The 24,408-nt window shown below is 42.4% G+C and overlaps 1 protein-coding gene across 5 annotated transcripts in view; it reads right to left on the reverse strand.

The window, feature by feature from the left end:
- Positions 1-243: 243 nt before the first annotated feature.
- FCGR2B (Fc fragment of IgG receptor IIb) overlaps positions 244-24,408 on the reverse strand; it is a 44,219-nt gene continuing 20,054 nt past the window's right edge. For 2 of the 5 annotated variants that reach the window (XM_037825493.1, XM_037825494.1), the window contains exons 2-9: positions 23,727-23,947; positions 10,530-10,550; positions 9,057-9,314; positions 7,432-7,686; positions 6,566-6,679; positions 4,853-4,909; positions 2,399-2,436; positions 244-2,266 (exon numbers count right to left, since the gene is read on the reverse strand). In XM_037825493.1, coding sequence (XP_037681421.1) covers positions 2,150-2,266; positions 2,399-2,436; positions 4,853-4,909; positions 6,566-6,679; positions 7,432-7,686; positions 9,057-9,314; positions 10,530-10,550; positions 23,727-23,838 — 972 coding nt within the window. In that variant the 5' untranslated portion in view covers positions 23,839-23,947 and the 3' untranslated portion in view covers positions 244-2,149. The remainder of the gene's footprint in view (positions 2,267-2,398; positions 2,437-4,852; positions 4,910-6,565; positions 6,680-7,431; positions 7,687-9,056; positions 9,315-10,529; positions 10,551-23,726; positions 23,948-24,408) is intronic. The other 3 variants (XM_037825495.1, XM_037825497.1, XM_037825496.1) reach the window with 3 other exon arrangements.

A 24,408-nucleotide genomic window follows, 5' to 3' on the forward strand; every position in this document is an offset into this window, starting at 1 on the left:
AGAGGAACTTCATGCTGGGTACGAACAGTAACAGAGTCCATTATAATCAGAGTGGCCAAAATTGTGATTGCCCAACATTTGCAAGGGTGTCAGAAAAATGGTTCCCTAGTATACTTCAGGAGGACATGTAAATTGTTTTTAAAAAAAAAAAAAAAAAAAAAAAAGACAATATGAAAAGTACTGTTTGAGTCAACAGTTCTACTTCTAAGAATTTATCTTACAGAAATACTCACACAGGCAGTCAATCATCCAAAACTGTTGTTTATTGCAGCATTGTGTATAATCATGAAAAATAGAAAACATTTAAAATATGAGTTGAATAAAATATGGTATAGTATTTGTCCTATGTAAAAATATGTAATCCTTAAAAAGAAATACTGCCATGGAATGATCTCCAAAACATATTGTTAAACAAAATAATCCAACTGCATAATTTGTAAAGTATGATGCCATTTATGGTCTGTAAAAACCTATAAATGTGTGTTAAATGCATACCAAAAAATTCAGAAATATACACCTAACTTTCAAGAATTGGCTACCCATCCATAGGGAAAGGAACAGGATTGGGGTGGGGGGTGGGGAAGGTGAGGACAAAAGAGAAGTTACACTTTTTACTCTTTATACTCTTTATATTTTTGTATTATTTAAGCCTTTAAAATGAGCATAAAGTTTTGCCTAACTGTATTTATGAACATGTAAAAGATATAATATGATCCAATTTTTAAAAATACATTTACTTATATAATGTATATTACCAATATAAGAATGTGGATTGATATACTCTAAATGTTAGCATTGATTATTTCTGGTTTATCAGTGATTTTAATTAACTTTTTTGCTTATCCATATTTTTAATCATATAAAGAATATATTATTAGTGTATATATAAAGAAAGAATGAGTTGCTACTATGCAACATAAAGGGACATACACTGCTACCATAAAAATAAGCAAAGTATATATGGACAGGAAAATCACAAAAGAAGAAGTATAAATGGTTAACAATCTTAAATTTTCTAATTCTAAAGCATGTAGTTTGGCACAAAGTAAGCCCTCAATAATCCAGTAATTGTAATTACTATTTTTTATTGTAATGAAATGCAAGCCTGAAGCTTGGTGGCAGGACTATAAGATGTGAGTATCATACAAAGCTATGGAAACCACCCAACCAAGGAAGCCGTTGAATCCTGAATGCAAGACAAATGTGGCACAGATTGTATAAGAGTGCCAGGAAAACGAGCCCTCTCCAAGGGCAGCCACCAAACCCCTTAAGGAAGCTGTCAGTCACGACTCTAACCTGCCAGGGATGGCCTCTCTGAGAACCTCCCCTCCTCCTGGTAATTAAATGGGAGGACCCCAGAGCCCGAAGACTCAGCCCTCCCCCCTGGGTACTCATCTTAAGCTTGTCTTCCTGAGAGCTCATGTTGCAAATCAAAGCAATTGTTTTGGCCATGGGAGTAAGGGGAAGAAGACATGGAAACAAGAGGACAAGTTCATTGAAGAAGAATATTAGTTTTAAGAAGAGGGTCACTCATCCTACACTCCAAACCCCAATGTACCCTCTCCCCGACCTTCTAAACATCACCTCTCTCCCAAGATTCTTATTACTGAAAAGAAACTGACCCCAGATAGTTCAGCCTTCGTTCCAACCAGTGCAGACTTCAAAAAGTAAAGGGAATGTGTTTTATAATTCTATAACAGCAATACATGATCATAGAAAAATAAGGAAAGAAAATAAAAATCACTGATAATTCCCCCTGAAACAACTTCTTTTAACATTTTGGTATATGTTAGTCTATTTTAACATTTTTGAGATCATGTTTACTCATATAATTTTTTCATATAATCTATAAGGTAAGGATTTCCCTTGTTGCTACAATCTCTTAATGAATGTAATTTTCTTGGCTGCATGGATGTATGAACAGAAGAGTCTTGATGACGAGAAGTGCTGGGGCACATGCAGCACTGTGTCGTCTGTTGCTTTCCGGGCAGCGTGCTTCAGGACTCACGCAGGTAATTCTGAAAACACCCTCCTCCTTCCTTGTGACTGCAGCAGCTCTTGTCCTCCCCAACTGGAATGCAGGCCAGGAAATACCAAATCCTCCCCTGACAGATTCTCTTCCCCAAATCCCAGAGAAAGATAGTGGAGACTAAGCTTGGTTTTCATAATCCGGGAAATTTATGTCTTCCTCGTAATTCGGAGACCCTGTTTCTTCCTCTGCAGTTTCCAGGTGATTGAGAAGGGAATAGGTGATTGTTTTCTCAGCCTAGAGAAAGTAGAAAGGAGCAACAGGGATCCAGGATAAGTCACAGGAAAGAAGGCGACGGAAGAAGCAGCGGGGAGAGGGAGGAGGAAGAGGGGGGAGGAGGAGGAAGAGGAGGCGCCTAGGGCAGCTTACCTCGACTTTGGCAGTCTCTTCAGCATCACTGACATAGACTGTGGGCAAAAGGAACAGCGATCAGCCAGGACAGTGCTGTGGAAGACAGCCTATCCCTACTGTTGCTGAAGCTGCAGAAACAAAGGCCAAACCAGACCCAAGGCCACACTGACCCCAACCCAGGCCTGTAGGCCGAGAGCTGAGTAATATGTTGCCTCATTCACCCTTCATCACACACCCAGACTCAGCCGCCCCCACTGGCCACCCTGGCAAAGGGTCATTGGTGCCACATTCTTGTCTGAAATTGCTGAGCTTCCCCAAAAGGACACAAGGCAGCTTGAGGGATCTGAGATAGTGGGGAAGAGGTGGGGGCTGTTCAGTATCAGAGTGAAGAAAAGTCCAGATTTTTGCCAGCAAAGACTTCAGGGAGAGAAGACTGAGGGCAATTTTCACACTGGCCAAACATAGAGAATCTTCATTGCAACTTTGATGAATCTGGTACTTACTCCGTGACATTAAAAAGATAAAGAAAAAAATAAGAAAAGAAGAAAGAAATTTCTCTGATAAATATCCAAAACACACCACATTCTCTGCATGTTTTTGCAAATAAACTCTTTGCCTGTGTGAAAAGCAGCCTCAGCATCTTCAAATCGGTATCCCTCAGGAAGCTGGGAGGAACCTAAGACAATGCTTTTAGTTTTTCCGCTCAGCCCCCCTGAATACAGAGTCCCTGCTTGCCAGGCTCTGAACTCTGAAACAAAACACATTCTGAATTCCCCTAACACATCCCTCAATAATCCCAGCAACCTAACTTTGCCTTTTGGGAAGCCATCAGCCCTAGTGCCTGGTGGCATAAATGCCTTGTGAAATAGTTTTATGCCAGTGTGCCAATTTGAATGTATTGTGTCCCCCAAATGCCATTATCTTTGATGTAGTCTTGTGGGGCAGACGTTTTGGTGCTGATTAGATTTGCTTGGAATGTGCCCCACCCAGCTGTGAGTGATGACTCTGATGAGATATTCCCATGGAGGCATGGCCCTGCCCATTCAGGGTGGGCCTTGATCAGTGGAGCCATATAAATGAGCTGACTCAAAGAGAAGGAACTCAGTGCAGCTGTGAGTGACATTCTGAAGAGGAGCAAGCTTGCTAGAGAGGAACGTCCTGGGAGAAAGCCATTTTGAAACCAGAACTTTGGAGCAGACGCCAGCCACGTGCTCTTCCCAGATAACAGAGGTTTTCTGGACGCCATTGGCCATCCTCCAGTGAAGGTACCCGATTACTGATGTGTTACCTTGGACATTTTATGGCCCTAAGACTGTAACTGTGTAGCCAAATAAATCCCCTTTTTATAAAAGCCAATCCATCTCTGGTGTTTTGCGTTCTGCAGCATTAGCAAACTTGAACAGCCAGTATAGACAGAACACTGTTGTCAAGGTGGCTAATCCAGTTGGGTTTGGACATTTTTCTACATCTAGTTTGGCCATGGTGCAGACCCAGGCCCATATCCCCACTTGGCCTGGCCAAGGGACATAGGGACCTTGTTCAAAGCGTTGCTGAGCGAGTGCTACTTTTTTTCAAGCTCTCAAACCTGTTGGCTCTGCTCTGAGTCATACCCCAGCCATGTAAAGCAGAGTCCTTGGTGGCCTCTTTCTCTGCTTGTTTTTGCTGTCATCAGAGCCCCCAAAGAAAGCTCCAAGTGCCTACGTGGTTTGGCCTTAACTACAGTCAAGAAGTTGCCTGGAATATGCCTACTCCTTTTACACACTCCCACCTGGGCCGAGGGGCCAGATGACCACTGATTCTCAGAACGTCAGCCCTGGAAGTTCATCCTTAGGGTTCATCCAGGCCAACCCACTCAGTTCCTCAGGGAGGTGACTGAACCCTGAATCAACCCCAAGCTGAAATGCCTTGCTCAAGATTTCACTGTACAATGGCCAAGCACTATGCCAGTGGGCATTAGAGCCAAGAGTTGCTCCCCAACTAAAGCCCAGTAATTCCCCTAGTGCCCTGGAATTTCTCAAGCTTAAAGTTCCACTAAGAACTAAGCCCTATCACCCTCACCCCTGTCGCTCTACAGAAACAGATTCTTCAACAGATCTGGGGTTTTTCTCCTAGGTTCCTGCTCCTTTCCTCTTAGAATCCTACACCCTAAATCCTATTTCCCTCAGGCTTTCAACTCCTAACCCCTACCCTTTGCCAACTCTGCTAAGGCCCCATAGAAAGACCCAAATACCTCTAATTTCCTGCTCTGGAAATAGTCCCATCATTCTTGGCCCCAGAAATTCAGCAACAAGATCCTGGGCCCAGGAGTTAGACTCAGAGCTGACCAAGTGATTTGAGTCCCTTCCCTCCTCCCGCCGCCCCCTCCCTCTCCTGTGCCCCCAACTGAACTCACACAAGCCCTTTTCTGCTGGCTCCAGTCCATCTGGCAGCCCCAGAGGCATCACTAAACCCCTGAGCAGAAGCTGCACTCACCTGGTTCCTCTGGGAGAGTCTCTCCCATTTCCCTGTGCTCGGGGTTTCCCGGGAGAGCTAGGAGGGGCACATAGGAGGTTAGTAGGATTACGGGGGTGGGGATGGGGGTTGAGTCCTGAGGACTGAGAACCTGGGGCAGGATTGGGTAAAAACCAACACAGGCCTTCCCCTCACACAGGTGCCTCCTCTCCTCCCCTCTCCCCAGCATCCCTGCCCAGGGTCTGCCCTGACCTGTAAAAGGGCTGGTCCAGAGAGATATAAGTCTGTTAACAGGGGGGACCCCTGGGAGTTTTTGAAAGGCCACTCCATTCCTTAGCTTGCTCATCCTTTGGGAAAAAAAAAAAACACTGTTTCTCCCTCTCAGTATTTCTCTCTATATCTCTACATTCATTTATCATCAATAATTGAGGCCTGAGCTGCGAACCAATCGCAAAGTGCTCTGTAAGGTAGTAATATTGTTTTCTCTTTCTCAATGGCTCTGAATCCTTTTTTTCCCTTTACTTTGTCCGTGTCTGGGTTTCTTTAGCACTCTTTTCCTCCATCAAGCTAGCTTTACAGCATGATGAATTGTGATGATTTGCTTAAATTTCTATGGCAACTTCCCTTCTCTCTCAGCTCTTTTACATTTGTACTAAGGGACAAAGAAGCTGCTTTTGAAGAGTTCAAGTTTTTCAGGTGGTCGGTCAGTGAATTTTTTTTATGTAGAAACTTGCTGTGTTTCAAGCAATGAGCTAGGTGCAGGGAAACAGTGGAGAGAACGAGAGACATGGCTGTGCCCTCGGGGAGTGAATGGTCTCGCCAGCACCTTCGGAATGAAGCTCGACTTCCTGAACATGGTCGAGGAGGCCTCCTTGACCTGGCCCCTGACTGTCTTTCTAGCCTCCTCTCTCCTCTTTCTGCTTCACAATTTATTGCTCCAAAAGCATCCAACTGCTTACAACAGCCACCTTTCTCCTCCCTCAACCCCATCCCAGCCACGATGTTCCTCATTCCATGCCTTTGAACCTGGGCCTGGAACGCTCTTCCAGCCCAATTTGCATGGCTAACTTCTACCCCCCAAACGCCCCCTCCTCCATAATGGTAATAGCTCACATGTATGTGCTGCTTGCTATACCAGGCACTGTTCTAAGAGCTTCAGCCTCATTCATCCTCATAACCTTATGAGATAGGTTCTGTTAGTGAACCCAATTTCCAGTTGAGGAAATTGAAGCCCACCCAAGGTCACACAGCTAGTGAGCTATGAAGCTGAGGCTTGAGCCCAGGTAGTCTGGCTCCACATGTGCCCCAGTCGCTGCACTATACTGCCTCTCCATAAAACCTTCTCTAACTATGCCACCTCCTGCTGGGTTCTGTGGCCTTCTCTGTGCCTGCATCATAGCCTTTACAATTCTCTACCATTGCTCCTAACCCATCTTAATGTAATTATCTGTTTGTGCATCTATCATCCCCACAATACCATGAACTCCTTGTGAGCACAACTGGACTTTATCTTGGCATCACCCACAGTGTCTAGCACAGTGCTTGACACACAGGTGAGTTTGTTCAATGTGTGTTGAATGAAATTAATTAACAAGTGAATGAACGGTTGTAATATGGGGCTGTATGTGAATGCTAAGGATGCTGTAGTCCAAAGATAGGGGTTCTGGCCAAGGCTGGGGTAGGGCCTCGGCAAGTGGGAACTGATCACAAGAGGGACCCAGAGAAGCCACAAACCTGAAGTCCGCTTTCGTCGGAGGTAGAACAAGGTTACCAGAGCAATGACAGTGGCCAGTGCCACAATCCCAGAGACCACAGAAATCACCAGTGAAGAAATGTGCAAGGTGGGCCCTGGGGAAGAGAGACCTCTGATCAGGCAGTACTATTTCTGTCCCCCACTGCCCCTCCCTGCTCTCCTCCATTGCTCTGCCCCAGTGCTTGTCACCTGGAGTGGTCTGGGTCACTCACAAGTGCATCTCTTTTCATCCCCCAACCCTTCCTGCACAGGGTTTCTGTGGCTGGACTTGTGTCTCCCCTATGCCCAGGTTTCTCCAGCAAAGTAGTAAAGGGCCTGGCACACTGCTGAGTGCATGGGGACCGAGGAAAGGGTTCCTTTAAGTCCTCAGGGACAGCGGGGAGGGTGTACCTGAAGCCTCCCTTGGATGGAGGCATCACTGTGGTATAAAGCACCTTGAATGATCCATGCAGGACATGCCTTTTGGAATGAAAGAGCATAATGGGAGACATGGGAAGAGACCAGGCAAACCTCAGCTCTTAAGAATGTCCAGAAGCTTAGGGAGTCCCACTGCTGTCCTTCTATGGGGACTGCATTTCAATGTGGGACAACAACCTTGCCACTTAGCACCTGGGAGCTGGAGAACTCAGGGGCCTGGATATGGGGGGCTCCAAACTCTGGCCCCTACTCCTACCCACTGACCAATAGTTAGCAACGCCCCCACAACTCTCTTCCTTGGCTCTTTGCCTCAGTGCCCAATTTTGCTGCTGTGACATTTTTCAGCTCTCCGTGTAGGCCCATAGGACCTTAGCCCTGATTGTCCATCCCCTCTTCTCCCCTCCCTACATCTTGACAAAGTTCTCTTAACCTTGGACAGTGATGGTCACAGGCTGTGAGGAGACTTGTCTCTTCCCAATCACTGCTGTGCAATGGTAATCCCCACTGTGACTGTGGTTGGCTTGTGGGATGCTGAAGTTTGTCTCCTTAAAGAAAAACTTCTTGGATTTTTCATTCTGGTAGTACGTAATCTTGAACAGAGGCATGTTCCTCCAGCTGTGGCACTTCAGCACAATGGGCTCTCCCTCCTGGAACACCTGGCGAGAGGTCTGGAGCAGCAGCCAATCTGAAAGCCACAGAAAGATTGCAAGACCCAGACCTCCCTTGCTGATGAGTCAAGATAATGTGGAGGAAAGAGCTTAAGTTTGGAATCAGGCCAGCCTGATCTCTAATTTTGGCTTCATCATTTATGAAACAGAGACTCAGTTTCCTCAACTGTGAAAATGGAGATTATAGTTCCTGGCACAGAGTAGATGTTCAGGATATGCTCGTCTTCTCTTTCCTTTTCAGAGAGAAGGCAGAAAATCAACCCAGCTGCTGCCCTGTCCTGAACCCAACAGGAAGATACAAGAGACCCTAAGATGCAGTTCCCTCCCTGAGGGGATGGAGGCGCAATCCAATCTGACAGAGGAGACAGCATATGAGGACGATACAGGGCACAGACCTCAGAAATTTGTGTCTTTAGAGAGGGTAGGAAGTCCTGGATTTCTAACAAATGTCAGTTTATTTGAAAAATGTTAGTAAATGTGGAGTTCCACTTCTGCAGGCTTTTTGTCTGAAGGCAGCAGTGTCACAAGTGGGTTATTAACCTGATGTGTACATTTGAAGAGAATCTAGGGATCAGGTGAGGGGAGGAGACAAAGAGAAGAGTAATAATGACAACAGTCATCATGATGACTTTGTGGCTTCTCTTTAAAGAGAACTGTCTGTGTGTCAGGATCTTTGTAAAATCATTTATCTGTTCAGCAAACGTGTTAAGCCCTGCCCTGTGTCAGAGGCTAGAAATGCACAGATGGATAAGACACAACTTTAGCCTCAAGTTGCCCACAGTCTGGTGGAAGAGAAACAGAAGGCAGAGAAGAGCACCAAGGGCTATTAGAATATGGTGCAAGGGCCCGGAGAGCAGGGGTCAGGGAAACACTGATTCTCATGAGAACCCTATGAGGGAGGTGGTAGGCATCCCCGTTGAGTGGATGAAGAAACTGAGAGTCAAGGGTTCAATAACATCACCATGATTACATGACCAGTAACTTCCAGAACTAGGATTCAGTTATGGTCTGACTGACACCAACCCTCTACTTTTCTACTTTGCATAGGAGTGGAAGGGTTTTTATATAGTAAGGCTTTCCATCTGTTTTTCTCACACTCGACTGCCTATTTGTGACCTTGTAGCCTTCTTGCTCAATCAGGACTGAGACAAAAATAATCATTAACCTATGCTCAAGGAATTTCTTAAGAATTTCCACCCCCACCAGACAAGCTGAGCAAAGGAGATGGGTGAAAAGGGAAATGAATGGGCAAAAATGACTTCAAAGAAATCGCAGCCTATGCTTCCCAGCAAACAGGCCACACCCCTATCCTGAAATGCTCTGCAACATAAGCAGATTTCATCTCTCCTTGTCCTCCAAGACCCTCCCCGGGTTGTGCTCCACTGACCGGAAAACACGCCCAGATGCACGGGATCGCTGAGGCTCGTCTGGCCCGTCCGGCACTTGTACTCCCCGCTATCATTGTTTCTGGCCTTAAAGCGATAGCTGGGCTGGACCTGGGTCGGAATGGTGCTCCCATTGAAGAACCACTGGGTGGTGTGCTCCCCAGGGCTGGAGGGCCCCTGGCACTTCAGAGTCACGTACTCATCCTGGAACACGTTGATCCATGGGGGCTCAAGTTGCAACACAGCCTTTGGGAGATCTGCTGAGAGGCAAAGAGAGGGGATGGCATGAGGAAAGGGAACCCCACGGGCCTGAGAAGATCCCAAATCTCAGATCTAGACATGCCCGTGGTCCTACTGACATTGGAGCCAGACCCAGAACTAAAGGCAATCCCTCTTACTCATGCATCCCATTATGAGGCCCCAGGGAACCCAGGGCCTTTCAGGGAGCTCAACTGCTCCTCAAAAGGAGAAGGTAAGAAGGAACAAGAGTTAGAAAGACAAAGATCCTAGAAATATAACTATCTCACCAAGGGATATGCTAACCTATTCCTCAGTTCCTTTCTCTCCCTCTCTCTCCAACACACACACACACACACACATACACATACACACAAACAAACCACATATGTACTCTTTGGGGACTCACTTTCCTCCCCTGTAAACTGAGGCATTTGGACACTAATGGATAAACCCTTTCCAGAGCTGGTTGAAGAGAAGTGTGAGCATCTGGTGAAGATATCATGTAAAGATTCTGTCTGACCCAATATCATTCTTTATACCTTAGAAAGGAAATCAGGATGGCCTTGGATCAGACCCAAGGACAAAGGAGACTTCTGTGGCCTCACAAGGATAAAGAGGGAGGAAGAGAGGCTGGAGGGCAAGTAGAGAGAGCTACAGGTTCAGTGCCCACGGGGAAAGCCCCACTCTTGCCAGCTGGGCTACAGTCCTTGGAAGGTGAATGGTGTAGGGAATGAAGTGCCCAGCAAAGCTCAGTCCACCAAGCTGAAACCAGAGGCATCTCCCTCTCTCTCAGTCCAGGAGAACAGGCCTGAAGCCCCAGACACATGCAAAGTAGAGGATTTATCAACCCATGGGGCAACCCATGAAGATCATGTGATTTTGCATGAAGCTGAAACTAAAATTGTCTGAGCTCTTGATTTATTTGGCGAGAGGAAGGCAACTGAGAGGGAGAACAGAGCTCTCATTTTCTGTGACAGTATCTATGACATCTCACCATAGCAGCAGCAGAAGCTTGAAGCACCTGTGCACTGTGGCTTCCCACCACCTCCCTCCCTAGGAAGAGGGGAAAGAGAGAAGGAGAGAGGGAGACAGGCAAATCATCCTCTGGGAGCAGTTGCCCTTTCCTGGCTCTGACAGGGGTCTATCACATTCAGAGCGCCTGGATCCAGACAGAGCACTGAGAGAAGAGGATGAGTGCAACTGGGGGAGAGAGAGGATGTGGGTGGAGAACTTACCAGGGGTCCCGGAGACAGGTGCTGTAAGAGAGAAAACAAAGATCAGCCAGTGCCTGAGCCTCAGCACCAAGATATCCCTGCTGAGTCCAGGAGCCTGCTTCTAGAAGAGCACTGCCCCACTACCACCACCACCACCCATAATGTAGCCCTTGCCCAGCAGCCCCAGGGACTGCCTGGAGGAGGAGCACTTTCAAAAGGACTGGGAGCTCCTTCCCCAACAATGAAGGAAAATAATGTAAAACCCTCTCCCATATGTTTTGTGCCACCTTCATTTGGCTTAACACTTTTGACTGATTAAAATAAAAAGCCTCTGTCAGGCTTCACATATGATTGATGCTTCAGTGTAAATGATTTTGCTAGAGTATATACTGAGAGCAGGATTTATTCTTTCATGTGGGGGGTGGTCGTACAGAGGTGTTGAATAGAGGATTATGCAGGTAATCCATGGTCACTGTAGAAAAATGGAAAATGCACATGAGCAAGATATTATCAACTTAAATCCCACCATCAAAGGTGATGGTTAACACTTTGACATACATCCATTTGGATTTTTTCCATGAACACATATAAACATAACATATATATATTGACATACTTAAATGATAAATGAAGATATACTATTTTAAAAAACTGTTCTCTGTTAGAAAATTCCACTCCAGATGCAGACTTTCACAAGCAGCACATTAAACAAGACTTTTGTGCAAAACTTCCTGGTGATCAGCCACTGCATCTTGCCCAAAGCCCCCCTTCCTCAGCTATATACATTCCAATCCTTAAAAGGACACTAAAACCCATTACTCACTTCTCCATTGGCTCAACGCCATTCCTTCTCAGTTCTCACCCTGGTCCAGTCATCACTTAAACCATCAGCTAAACCCCTGTCTATCTTGGCCAACTGACCACCCCTGAAAGCAAAACATAACTACAGCTCTCCCTTTGTCTCAAGTGGGCTGAAGCTTTACTTCAGACCCCCACCATGCTGATGGCACTTTTCTTCCCCACTGCCACCATGCTGCTTCTCAAAAAAAAGCTTTCTTGCCTGAAAGTCGATTAGTCTCTGTGCCCTCTATGACTGCACCCCGAAATTTCTAACATTCTCCAACCTAATTTTTCACTGAGCAATAAAAGATCCAGTAGATTAATCTGTTTTTATGTTGTCATTTTGTTGACTCTACTCTATCTCAATGTTTGACCCTCCCACGACTTATTTGACATCCCCAGTGCTTTGACATTTAAGTTGTTCTAGTTTGTTTGCTGCTATAAATATCTGATAGGAGAAGGAGGAGACTGCAAAATGACGTCAGATCTATGGCCCCAGGTAGGAGCAAAGGGAATGCCACTGGGCAAGGGAAAAGTCTTCCCAAATGGAGACAAAGTATGGGCTACACATACTTGAAAGCTGAACAGAAGGGTGGAGATTTGCGGACACTGTTGTTGGGTAAAGAAGCTAAGCTGGGTCCTTAGCTAACATAGAGCCCAGTACTGTGTGTGTGTGTGTGTGTGTGTGTGTCGTTGTGTGCCCATTGGTGGAGGTTTATTCTTGTGTTTGAGAGGAAGGCAAGAAGCTTTCAAGTATGTGTATATTTTCAGAGACAAAAGTATGGAAGGGAATTAAAGCAGGAGCAAGAGGTGAGAAAGGCATGTTGTAGAGAGAATGTTGGCTTGGATGTCTGGAGAACTGGATTCTGGTCCTGATTCTTCCACTGTCTTGATATGTACACTTGGAGCAATCACTCCAAACCTATGCAATCTGAAGTGAACCAACAAACCTGCACCAGCTTCCTACTGTCCTGCAATGCATGCTGAGTTCCCTCAAGGGAAAAGAATATAAGCCCCTACCCTCATTGAGCAAGCAGTCCCATGGTGGAATAAGGACATGGGATGGAAGGGACATGTGCTTAATGCCATTAGAGGAGTATGGATAAAATGCTATGGAGGTTTAGAGGCCAGAAAAATCCCAGGGCTCTGTGTTTGCCAAAGTTTGGGGTTGATAAAGTGGGGAATCTCATGGAAAATATGGTATTCCCATGAACCTTCAAGTATTGATAGCATTTGACAGACTGAAAAGGGTAAATGTTCCACAGGCAGGACCAACAGGTACTGACAACATCCCCAGCAACTTGCATCCAACATCTGCTTGAATTCTGGTCTCTGCCAAAATAACTCCAATAAAGAGAAACAAAGCTAAAAAGGAGGTAGGAACCATCCTCTGGAGGACTCCAAAAGCCAGGTGATCTGGCATAGGGTAAGAGCATAGACTGAGTGAAATTCTGGCTCCAGCACTGCTAAGTGGCCTACTGCAAATTACTTAACCTCTCTGTACCTCAGTTTCCTCACATAAATGGAGATGGTGACAACTGTACCTACTTCATAGGGCTTTTTAAAGGATTAAATGACATAATCCAGCTAAGGCATTTAGCATGTGTTCCAGTTTGCTAATGCTGCTGTTTTGCAAAACACCAGAAATGGATTGGCTTTTATAAAGGGGGTTTATTTGGTTACAAAGTTACAGTCTTAAGACCATAAAGTGTCAAGGTAAGGCATCAACAATAGGGTACCTTCACTGAAGGATGGCCATTGGCATCCAGAAAACCTCTGTTAGCTTGGAAGTCATGTGGCTGACATCCGCTTGCTCCCTGGTTGCGTTTCAAAATAGCATTCTCCAAAATGTTGCTCTTGGGGTGTTTTGTCCTCTCTTAGCTGCAGCTCCTGTTCAAAATGTCACTCTCAGTTGCTCTGAGGTCCTTCTGTGAACTCCTTTGTATGACTCCAGTGATCCAGTTAACACCCTCCTTGAATGAGTTGGGGAACACCTCCATGGAAATTATCCAATCAAATGTATCACTCACGGTTGATTGAGTCACATCTCCATGGAAACACTCAATCAAAGAATTCCAATCTAATCAACACTAATATGTCTGCCCAAAAAAAAACTGCATCAAAGGTAATAGCATTTGGGGGACATAATACATCCAAACTGGCACAGCATGCTACCTGACACATGGCAAATTTTAAACAAATATAACCTAATTTAAAAAAAAATTGCTCAATGGGAAGTCACTCAAAATTTTCAAGTAGGAACTGACAGTGCTGTGTTAGACAAATTGGAAAAGGGAAAATACTGAAGATATCAATTAAGAAAGAGGCTATTGTAGTGACCCAGAATCTATATGGATGACCTGTCCAACATCTGGCCTCTTCATTCCTTGACCTACTCATCTTCAATGAACTTTCTTCCACACATCTTAGCCACACATACCCATGGTTTACCCAAGGCCTCATCATCAGCAGAAACTGTACCACCACCCAAATCATAAAATCAAACATTCCATGCTTCAACCATACCTCTACTTTCATTTCACCTGGCTCAAGTATCACCATAAGAGTTCCAAAGCATTAACCTCCCTCACTGTCTATTCTTTAACTCATACCTGCCTTCACCTTCCTCCTCATCTGACTTAGATTCCATGACTCATCATTTTAATTGCCTCCTTGCAAATTCCCTTAACTCCCTTGACCATCTTCTCTCTCCATCAAATTCACCTGTATTCTCCATGCCAGTATTTGTTCAGCTGAGTGATACTGAAATTATCATAAAAGCAAGCCGACTGATGTCTCTGTAAATTTATGATCACCATAGTCAAAAGGATATTTAACATGAACTGCCACTCAGACTTTTAATTAATAAATTTGCTCTGCTACTCTTGGTAATGACACTCATCTTTTCTTCATTCCTCAAACCCACCTGCAGCACACTTTGCCTCCCCTTTCAACTGATGCATTCCTTCAGACTTTATGGAGAAAACAAAAGCAGTCAGACAAGAAACCTCACATCTTCCCCCGACTAAACCTACTAACCGACCTGCATTTCTATTTCATTTTCTCTTCCCCTGCTTTTCAATGTAGAAATTATCTCTCCACCTGTCTATATTTACTCCCTATATGTGTATGTTGGGTCCCATTCTCTCTCAGCCTCCAAGGATGTCCTTGATTTAGTTATTCCTTTTCTCTTCTGCATCATCAATTTCTCCTCTGTTGGATCTTTCCATTAACATGAATGTACTCCAGGATCTTTGGGGTTTTTTAAACAAAAAAACAAAAAAAAAAAAACAACTCCCTTGACCCAACATATCCTTCCAACATTTCTCTACTCCCTTTCACAATCAAACATCTCAATTTTTTCTACATACGCTGTCCTCATTTTCTCTTCTCCCATTCACTACTCAATTCTCTGCAATTTGAATTCTGCCCTCACTAATCCACTAAAACTTTTCTTGTCAAAATCACCAGTGACCTTTGTGTGTTTAAACTCAGTGGATATACTCTATTTCTCCCCCAGTCTTCCCATATCAGTGTATGTCTTCACAATCTATCCAGTGATTTGTGCCTGAGACCTGCAAGTCATCTGTTATTTCTCCTTTTACCAATCTTACTGCCCTTTTTACTGGTAAATCCTGTCATTTCTACTTCCAACTTAGATCTTGAGTCCATCAAATTTTCTCCATCTCTATGGCCACCAATTTGGTTTGGGCACCATCAGTTTCTCCCATCTCGTCAACCATTTCCTAACTTGTCTCTTCCCTTCTCTACTTCCCCCTATAGTCCATTTTCCACAGAGAAGCTGTAGTTTTTTGTTTTTTTGTTTTTTTTTAAAATCAAGTCAGATAATGTCACTCTCCTATTTAAAACCTTTCAATGACCTTCCATTGGTCTTAAAACAAAATGTAAATTTCTTGGTAGCACTAAACCTCTTTAAATTGTTCAAACTTAGGACTTCTGTGTATGCTGATCCCTCTATCACTAACCATGCTTCTTTTGGATCTTCAAATGATTACCCCTTTATCATGCTTAAGGTCTCAGCTTAAATGTCACTTCCTTAGAAAACTCTTCCCATGCCGTCCTGTTTAAGTAGGTTGCTCTCTCATCTCCCCCACAGCTATTCTTATTACAGTACTCTGTTTACATCTTCATAGCCTTTTCCAATTTTTACTTTTTTGTTTTTTTATTCATTATCTGTTTCCCTCAGTAGAACATTAAGTTTGAAGAAGGTAGTAGCTGTATTAACTTTACTTGCCACTACTCTGCAAATCATTCATTGGATGAATCCAGGTGTGAGATAAGAGAGCTCAAAATTGTATTGACATTAGGAAGTGAACAAGAAGACTTGGACATGAAGGAAATTTGAGAGGCAGAATTTGACACTTTTAGAGAATTGAGGGTGATATAGGTGGGTGACTAAAAAAAACGTGATTGTATTCATACTGATATAAGTATTATGAGGAGAAGAACATGTTTAAGGGAAATTTGATGAGTTGGATTTTGAATAATGTATTGTTTCTGTGGTAGCAGATTGATTTGGAGATGTCCAACCAGCATGTGGAAATACAAAATTGTACTTGACAGAAGGAGCAAGAGTAAGTTTGGGGGTTAATGTCCTAGATGTGATAGCTGAAAACCTGAGAATGCAGGATTGGCAAGAGTGACAGTGCAGAGGGAGAGCAAATTTTAAAAAGGAAGAGAAAGAAGAGGAAGAAGAAAAGAAAGTGAAGAAAGATGAGAAAATGAAAGAGAAGTTACTAGTCATTTATTCATTCCACAATCAACAAATAGTAGTGAAGACATATTATGTTCACATTCAGTGTAGTAATTGTGAAGGATACCAAGACCTTGTGCAGAAGTTCAGGAAGGCTGTCTGTCTTGTTCATTGATATATTCCCAAGTCATTAGAACAGTACCTCATATATAGAAGAATTTATATTAAGTCTAAACAAGGCAGTTTGGGGTATCAGCAGGAGCAAAGGTGTTGAAAGCAAGAAAGTACAGTGTACACATTGCCTGGCTATAGAGGAAGGTCCATTTGGGTTGCATTGGGGAACATGGTTAGGAGGATAGAATTGGGGCTTTATCCAGTTGGCAATGGAGTGGCACTGAAGTATTTATAAAGTGTAGTGACTCCATCATAGCTGTACTTGAAGATGTAATGGCCTCAGTGTGCAGAATGGATTTGAGGGAGAGGAAGCAGAAGTGATCAAGACATGATCAGACATATATAGAACAATTTACCCAACAACCACGGAATACACATTCTTCTTGAGTGCACAAGGATCATTCTCCTGGATAGACCGTATGTTAGTTTACAAAATAAGTCTCAATAAATTCAAAAATAGTGAAATCATACAATGTATCTTCTCTGATCACAATGGAATAAAGCTAGAGGGAGAAACGGAAAATTCACAAATATGTGGAAACTATGCAACATACTCTTAAACAACCAATAACTTAAAGAGGAAATCACAAAGGAGTATCTTGAGGCAAATGAAAATGAAAATACAACATACCAAAACTTATGGGTTGCAGCAAAGGCAATGCTGAGAGGGAAATTTATACCTCTAAGTGCATACATTTAAAAAGAAGAAAGATTTCAAATCAGAGACCTAACCTCAAAACTGGAAGAACTAGAAAATGAAAAGGAAACCAAACCCAAAATGAGCAGAAGGAAGGAAATAACAAAGATTAGGATGGAAATAAATGAAACAGAGAATTAAAAAAAAAAAGTAGAGAAATCAACAAAACCAAAAGCTGATTCTTTGGAAAGATCAATAAAATTGCCAGACCCTTAGCTAGACTGACAAAGAAAAAAAGATACAGAGCAGAAGTGACTAAAATCAGAAATGAAAAGAGGGACAATACTACTGACTCCACTGAAATAAAAAGGACTGCAAGAGAATACTAAAAGCAACTGTATGCCAAAAAATTAAATAACCTAGATGAAATGGACAAATTACTAGAAACATACAAACTGCCTATACACTTACTCAAAAAGAAAAAGAAGATTTCAACAAACCAATAACTATTAAAAAGATTGAATCAGTAATAATAATAATAAAAAAAAAACTCCTAGCAAAGAAAAACCCAGGACCAGATGGCTTCAAATTTGAATTTTACCAAAACTTCCAAGAAAAATTAACACCAATTTTGCTCAAACTCTTCCAAAAAATTGAAGAGAAGGGAATACTCCCTAATTCATTCTATGAGGCCAATACACCAAGCCAGATAAATATACCACACAAAAAAGAAATTTATAGACCAATATCTCATATAAATATAGATGAGAAATACTAGCAAAATGAATTCAATAGCACATTTTAAAAAATTATACATCATGATCAAGTGGGATTTATCCCAGGTATGCAAGGGTGGTTCAACATAAGAAAATCAATTAATACAACACACCACATAACAAAACAAAAGGGAAAAGCCATATGATTATCTTGATTGAAGCAGAAGCATTTGACAAAATCCAGCACCCTTTCTTGATTAAAAACACTTAGAAAACTAGGAACAGAAAGAAACTTTCTCAACATGGTAAATGACATATATGAAAAAACCCACAGCTGCATCATACTCAATGGGGAAAGAATGAAAGCTTTCCCTCTAAGATCAGGACGAAGACAAGAATGTCTACTGTCACCAATGTTATTCTGCATTATACTGAAATTCTAGCCAGAGTAAATAAGCAAGAAAAAGAAATAAAAGCTATCAAAATTGGAAAGGAAGAAATAAAACTTTCCTTACATGCAGATGACATGATCTTAAATACAGAAAATCCTGAAAAATTTACAACAAAGCTCCTAGAGCTAATAAATTTATTCGCCAAGTGGCAGGGTACAAGATCAGTAGTATTTCTATACATAAGCAATGAACAATCAGAAGAAGAAATCAAGAAAAAAATTCTATTTACAATAGCAACTAATCAAATATCCAGGAATAAATTTATCCAATGATGTAAAGTGTTTGTACACAGAAAACTACAAACCACTGCTAAAAGAAATCAAAGAAGACCTAAATAAATGGAAGTACATTCCATGCTCATGCACTGGAAGACTAGATGTTGTCATAATGTCAATTCTACCCCAAACAATTACAGATTCAATGCAATAACAATCAGAATTCCAACAACTTTCTTTGCAGAAATGGAAAAGCCAATCATCGAGTTTATATGGAAGGCTAAGGGGACCTAAATAGCCAAAGCCATCTTGAAAACAAATTAAATCAATGGACTCACACTACCCAACCTTAAAAGTTATTACAAAGCCACAGTAATCAAAACAGCATGGTACTGGCACAAAGACAGACATGTGGACCAATGGAATCAAATTGAGAGCTCAGAAATCAACCCTCACATTATGGTCAACTGATTTTTGACAAGGGGGCATATACTACTCAATTGGGAAAGAATAGTCCCTTTAACAAATGGTGCTGGGAAAACTGCATCCCCATTTGCAAAAGATTAAGGTGGACCCCTTCCTCACACCATAAACAGAAATCAAATTAAAGTGGATCAAAGACCCAAATATAAGAGCCAGAACTCTTAAATTCATAGAAAACATAGGAGAACTTCTTCAAGACTTTGTTAGGAAATGGTTTCTTAGACTTTACATCCAAAGTGCAAGCAACAAAAGAAAAAAATAGATAAATGAGACCTTACAAAAATTTAAAACTTTTGTGCCTCAAAGAACTTTATCATGAAAGTAAAATGATAACCTACACAATGGAGAAAATATTTGGAAAGCACATAATTGATTAGATTTTAACATCCAGACAATATATAAAAATCCTGCAACTAAACAACAAAAAGACAAACAACCCAATTTTAAAAGGGACAAAAGTCTTGAATAGACATTTCTCCAAACAAAATATACAATGGCCAAAAAGCACATGAAAAGATGTTCAACATCATTAGCCATTAGGGAAATGTGAATCAAAACTACAGTGAGATACCATATCACACCCACTAGAATGGCTACTATTAAGAAATGGAAAATAACAAGTGTTGGAGAGGATGTGGAGAAATAGGAACAATCATTTCTTTCTAGCGGGCATGTAAAATGGTGCAGCCTCTATAGAAGATAGTTTGGCAATTCCTCAAAAAGTTAAGTATAGAAAAACCGTATGACCCTGAAATCCCACTTCTAGGTATATATGCAAATGAATTGAAAGCAGAGACTTCAACAGATATTTGCACACTGATGTTCCTAGCAGCATTATGCACAGTTGCCAAAAGGTAAAGCAACCCAACCATCCATCAACCGATGAACAGATAAGCAAAATATGGTGTATACTTACAATGCAATATTATTCAGTTGGAATGAAGCCCACCTTGCCTGAAACTGCGTCTAGCCAGTGGTTACCCTGCACCCAGCATCCAGTGAGACACACAGGGTGGAAGGAGCAGATGTGGGCAAAATGATGGTGGCCAGGCTTGAGCTAGGGCTGCTGATCTTACCCACACAGATTTATTCAAATCAAACAACTGTCATAACACTTTCATTTTACTCCTCCCACAATACCTTGGCTGCCCCAAGTCCAGCTAATGCCACCATCCCTGGAGGTGGCAGTGTCCTGCAGTCTGCAGCCAGTATCCTTGTGGTCTTGCTCTCCCTTTTACATCTGTACTGCTAAGAGACTCAGGCCAGGAAACACCTTTCCCAGCTTCTGAACCCAATCCAAATGGCACCTAAAGTCCAGTGTGGCAAGGAGAAAACAGGTTTTCATTGAATCTACTGGTTCTACACCTTATTGATGCAGAAAATGTTGAGAATCCCAAATTTGACTGGTTTGAAGAACATGTGAAGGATTCAACTAGATGATGAATGCCAATATTAAATGGAATTTCATAGAAGATGAAGAGAGACAAAATCCAAATGAAGAGATGACTTCCTTAATGTGGCTTAAGAAATATGGACACTCAAAACTCTACCTTGGAAAACAAGTAGGTTTTCTCTTATCTAGAAAGAAACAATGGGGTTTGGAATGGAGATTCAGTTTTCATTTGGTACTTTAAATATATAGGGCCATGAAATGATTAGGTAATAAAAAAGCTTCCATAATTTTATTTATATGTATCTTAGAAGGAACCTCCAGGTGTTACTGTAAATTCTCCATGTATTGTTTCACAATACTAATTTAATGCTGATAAATTCTAAATGAAACTTTTATATGGTTATCACTGTTCTCTTGGGAACTGAACTCTTATTTCTGTGGCTTTGGATTTGACATTTGTGCTGGTTTGGATGTATTATACATTTGTTCTGGTTTGGATGTAATATGTCCCCCAAAATGCCATGTTCTTCGATGCAATCTTGTGGGAGCAGACATATTTGTATTGATTAGGTTGGAGCCTATTGACTGAGTGTTTCCATGGAGATGTGACTCAATCAACTGTGTGCAAGACCTTTGATTGGATAATCTCCATGGAGGTGTTACCCCACCCATTCAGGGTGGGTCTTAATTAAATCACTGGAGCCATATAAAAGAGTTGACAAACAGAAGGAACTCAGAGCAGCTTAGAGAGACATTTTGAAGATGACCATTGAAAGCTGATGCTGACATTTTGGAGAACACCATTTTGAAACACAACTTGGGAGCAAGCAGACACCAGCCACGTGCCTTCCCAGCTAACAGAGGTTTTCAGGATGCCAATGACCTTTCTCCAGTGAAGGTACCCTATTGTTGATGGCTTACCTCGGACACTTTATTGCCTTAAGACTATAACTTTCTAACCAAATAAACCCCCTTTCTAAAAGCCAATCCATTTCTGGTGTTTTGCAAAACAGCAGCATTAGCAAACTGGAGCAACATTGTATTTGGCCTTTTATGTAGTATTTCACATGCAGTAATGTATTGGAATCTACCCCCAATTCAAGCATAATGAATAAATCTTGCTTATACACATAAAATCAAGTGGTAGGCCTTTCTCATCACAGTCTTCATATACCAGTTCGAAGAGTAGAAGTGCATTTAACTCAACCATTTCAAAATGCTTTTGTGTTTCTCCATATGTTGAATACTTTTTGCAGTTTAATGGGTTGTCTATTTTGAAAGTAAAATTGACAAATCTTGAAATTTAAAAGGCAAATGTGAAGGAGCCAAAAATAAGGTAAATCCAGTATTTGGGAAGAGAAGACAGGAACCTATCCTGCATTAAATTCACAAAAAGTTTTGTACTCTTCTTGTACATACATTTTTTTAATGTTATGAATCAGAATAGCCACATTTCGGATACTTTCTGTGTTAGTTTTTTTAGCTAGTTAGAACTTGGTCCTAGCCCTGAAGTCAGCTTGATTTTGGAAAGTAAATCTTTTACAACTGCCTAAATGCACAGAAACCTTTTTAAAAATAGACACCCCTGAATTTTTTTTGTTCTCATGGTCAGACACTGATACTTAGATGTTCCAGTATCTAATATGGCCACAGTAGTCTTGATAGCCAATAATTTTTTTTTCCGTCTCTAGAAACCTACATGGGAACAACCAGCTCCAACAGATCTCAAGCTACTGTGTGTGTGAATGAACATCTTTTCCTTCATATCTGAATGCTATCATCTGTTTTTTAATTGTAAATTGTGTTTGTGTATTTATGCTTTGATTCATAGTAAATTCTCATTTATGAAATTGCTTTGCATTGAACACAAACTAAATAAAAATGACTGAAAGTACAAAAGAAAAAAAAAGGAATGAAGTCCTGATACATGCGACAAGATGGATGAACCTTGAAGACATCATATTGAGTAGAATAAGACACAAAAGGACAAATATTATATGATCTCACTGATATGAAATAATTAGACTAAGTAAATTCATAGAGTCAGAATCTAGAATATAGGATACCAGGAGACGAGGTGGCAGTAGGGAATAAATCAGTTAAGACTTAAAATGTACAGCGTTCCTATTTGGGACAATAGAATGATTTTGGTAATGGATGATGGTGATGGTAGCACAATATTATGAAAGTAATTAAGAGCACTGAATTACATATTTGAATGTGGTTTTTTAAGTGGTATATTTGTTTCTAGAACACATTTTTTTAAAAATCCATGGAACTGCAGAGAAAACAATTGGGGTCGTTGAATAATGAAGACCTAAATGAGGTATCCCTCGTAGGGATTGAAAAGATGGAGTAGATCCTAGTGGCTTAGCAAAAAGACAAATGGAAGAACCTACCAAAGGTCCCCTCTGAGGAGTCTTGCCCAGATAATTGGCAAATTAGTGGCACTGTTAGCCAAGAAGGAAAACTACTTCACCTCTCCAGTACAAAGCATCCCCACATGAAAAATGAGGTCATTCAATGCTCAATTTACATTCTATTCTACTTCAGTCCACTCCAACCTCCTCCAGGGGGGGATTATTTTCTCTTCCTTACCTCTGCCTCCTGTAGCCCAGGAGCATTGAGGGCTGACCAGATTGCACTATCAGTCATAGCATATAGTTTGGGGGAGGGCCTACATACCTTCTTGCGGGGCCATCATTTGCTGGCCAGGAGGGTTGGCACCCCAGGAATTTAGTTTGGGAAGACAATCCTGGCAGTAGGGCTCCAGCCCTCCCTGGACTCTTGCTCCCACCCAGCATCATCCATTTCTCTTCCCTGACCCACGGCTAAGAAACATGGGCAGAAAAATAGCCTTCCATCTAGGTCTAAAACCCTTGCATTCTCTCTGATCAGAGCCAGGACCCCACAATGTTTGCAGTAAACAGAAGCATGCATGATTTCTCTGGTCCCACAATTGGTTCCAGAATTACCCAGGTGTACATTTCTCTGAGCCCGAGTTCCCTGAATAACTCAGCCCCTCCTGTGCTTCTGACCAGGGGAATCTCCTTACACATAAAGGGAACAGGCTCTGCTGTGTGAAGTAGTTTTAGGGGCACAGAGAACTGCCACTGCCTACCCAAGAAAATACATCTTTTATCTTCCTCCCCACCTGTTGTCTAAGGCAGCATTGTCTCTCTTGCTGACTGTTTTGGTCCCATGTGAAATACAAATTTCTAAGGAAGGAAAACATTCTGGCCACTTGTTAGTCATTCAAGTCTGGGTCACTAGACTTTCCTCAGAGTAGGGTCTGATATGAGGATCAGAGCATCAGGGGCATGAGTGCCCAGTGGGACTTGGTAAAAGACACTGAAAACACTGAACTCTGCCAATTTCTTGATTTGCAAGGCCAGCAGGATTGTCACAGTTTGATCTTTATCTGCCTGCCTTTGTGCTCCTGGTGCTCCTGGTTTTCTGGCCATCTTTCCATGCCACCCTCATCCTTGCAAAGCTCAGTCCCAATCAAAGTAGCAGCAGCTTTAGCTAGGAAAGCTAAAAGAAAGAAGCTCCTGCTCCATCTCTCCCTCCTGGTGGAAGGGGATCCTGACTCACCCAGGAATAGCAGAGCTGTCCACAGTAGCATATGGCCCAAAGGGTGGGAGGGCAGGTAATCAGCTAGGTCACTCTCAGCAGCTGGGAAGGGTAGAAATGAGGGGAGTCCCATCACCCCCTGGAGCTGGCTGGCTTCAGTGGCTCAGAGAGTCAGCACAGCAGCACGGGCTTCTCTTCAGGCTTGAGAGATTCCACCCCAAAGAACAGACAAATTCTGGAGTCTAAAAGAGGAAATGAGAAGAAATGATCTGCTTTATCATAGGCTCCTCCTCTTCCACCCCCTTTCCTTTCAACTGTTCCCTCCCAGAAGAATCAAGGTTTCTCAGAATTTATCTGTCTCGGCCCACCTCTAAACTCACAAAAATATCAGAAACTGGGAAACAAGCCTCTCCTCTTTCTCTGGAGCCATGAGCTTGGCTGGGACTCTGGGGGAAAGCGGGAAACAATCTCCCGGTCACCACTCAGAACCTGTCTCAGTCTCCATCCTCTTTAGAAAAGGCAATGAAAGAGAGTGTGCAGATAGTCTTGTCGTGCTTCCAGTTCCATTGTAAGGCTCAGACACCAGAATCGGGGCTCTTCCTGAAAGTGAGCATAGGGGCTTAGGCCACCCACCTTCATTTGAGTTTCTCTATTATTGTCCTTGACTCACTTTTGGATTGTTGAGCAAGGACAAGGAGTTGTG

The sequence above is a fragment of the Choloepus didactylus genome, chromosome 2 (assembly GCF_015220235.1).
Source record: "Choloepus didactylus isolate mChoDid1 chromosome 2, mChoDid1.pri, whole genome shotgun sequence".
NCBI classification, from domain to species: Eukaryota; Metazoa; Chordata; class Mammalia; order Pilosa; family Megalonychidae; genus Choloepus; species Choloepus didactylus.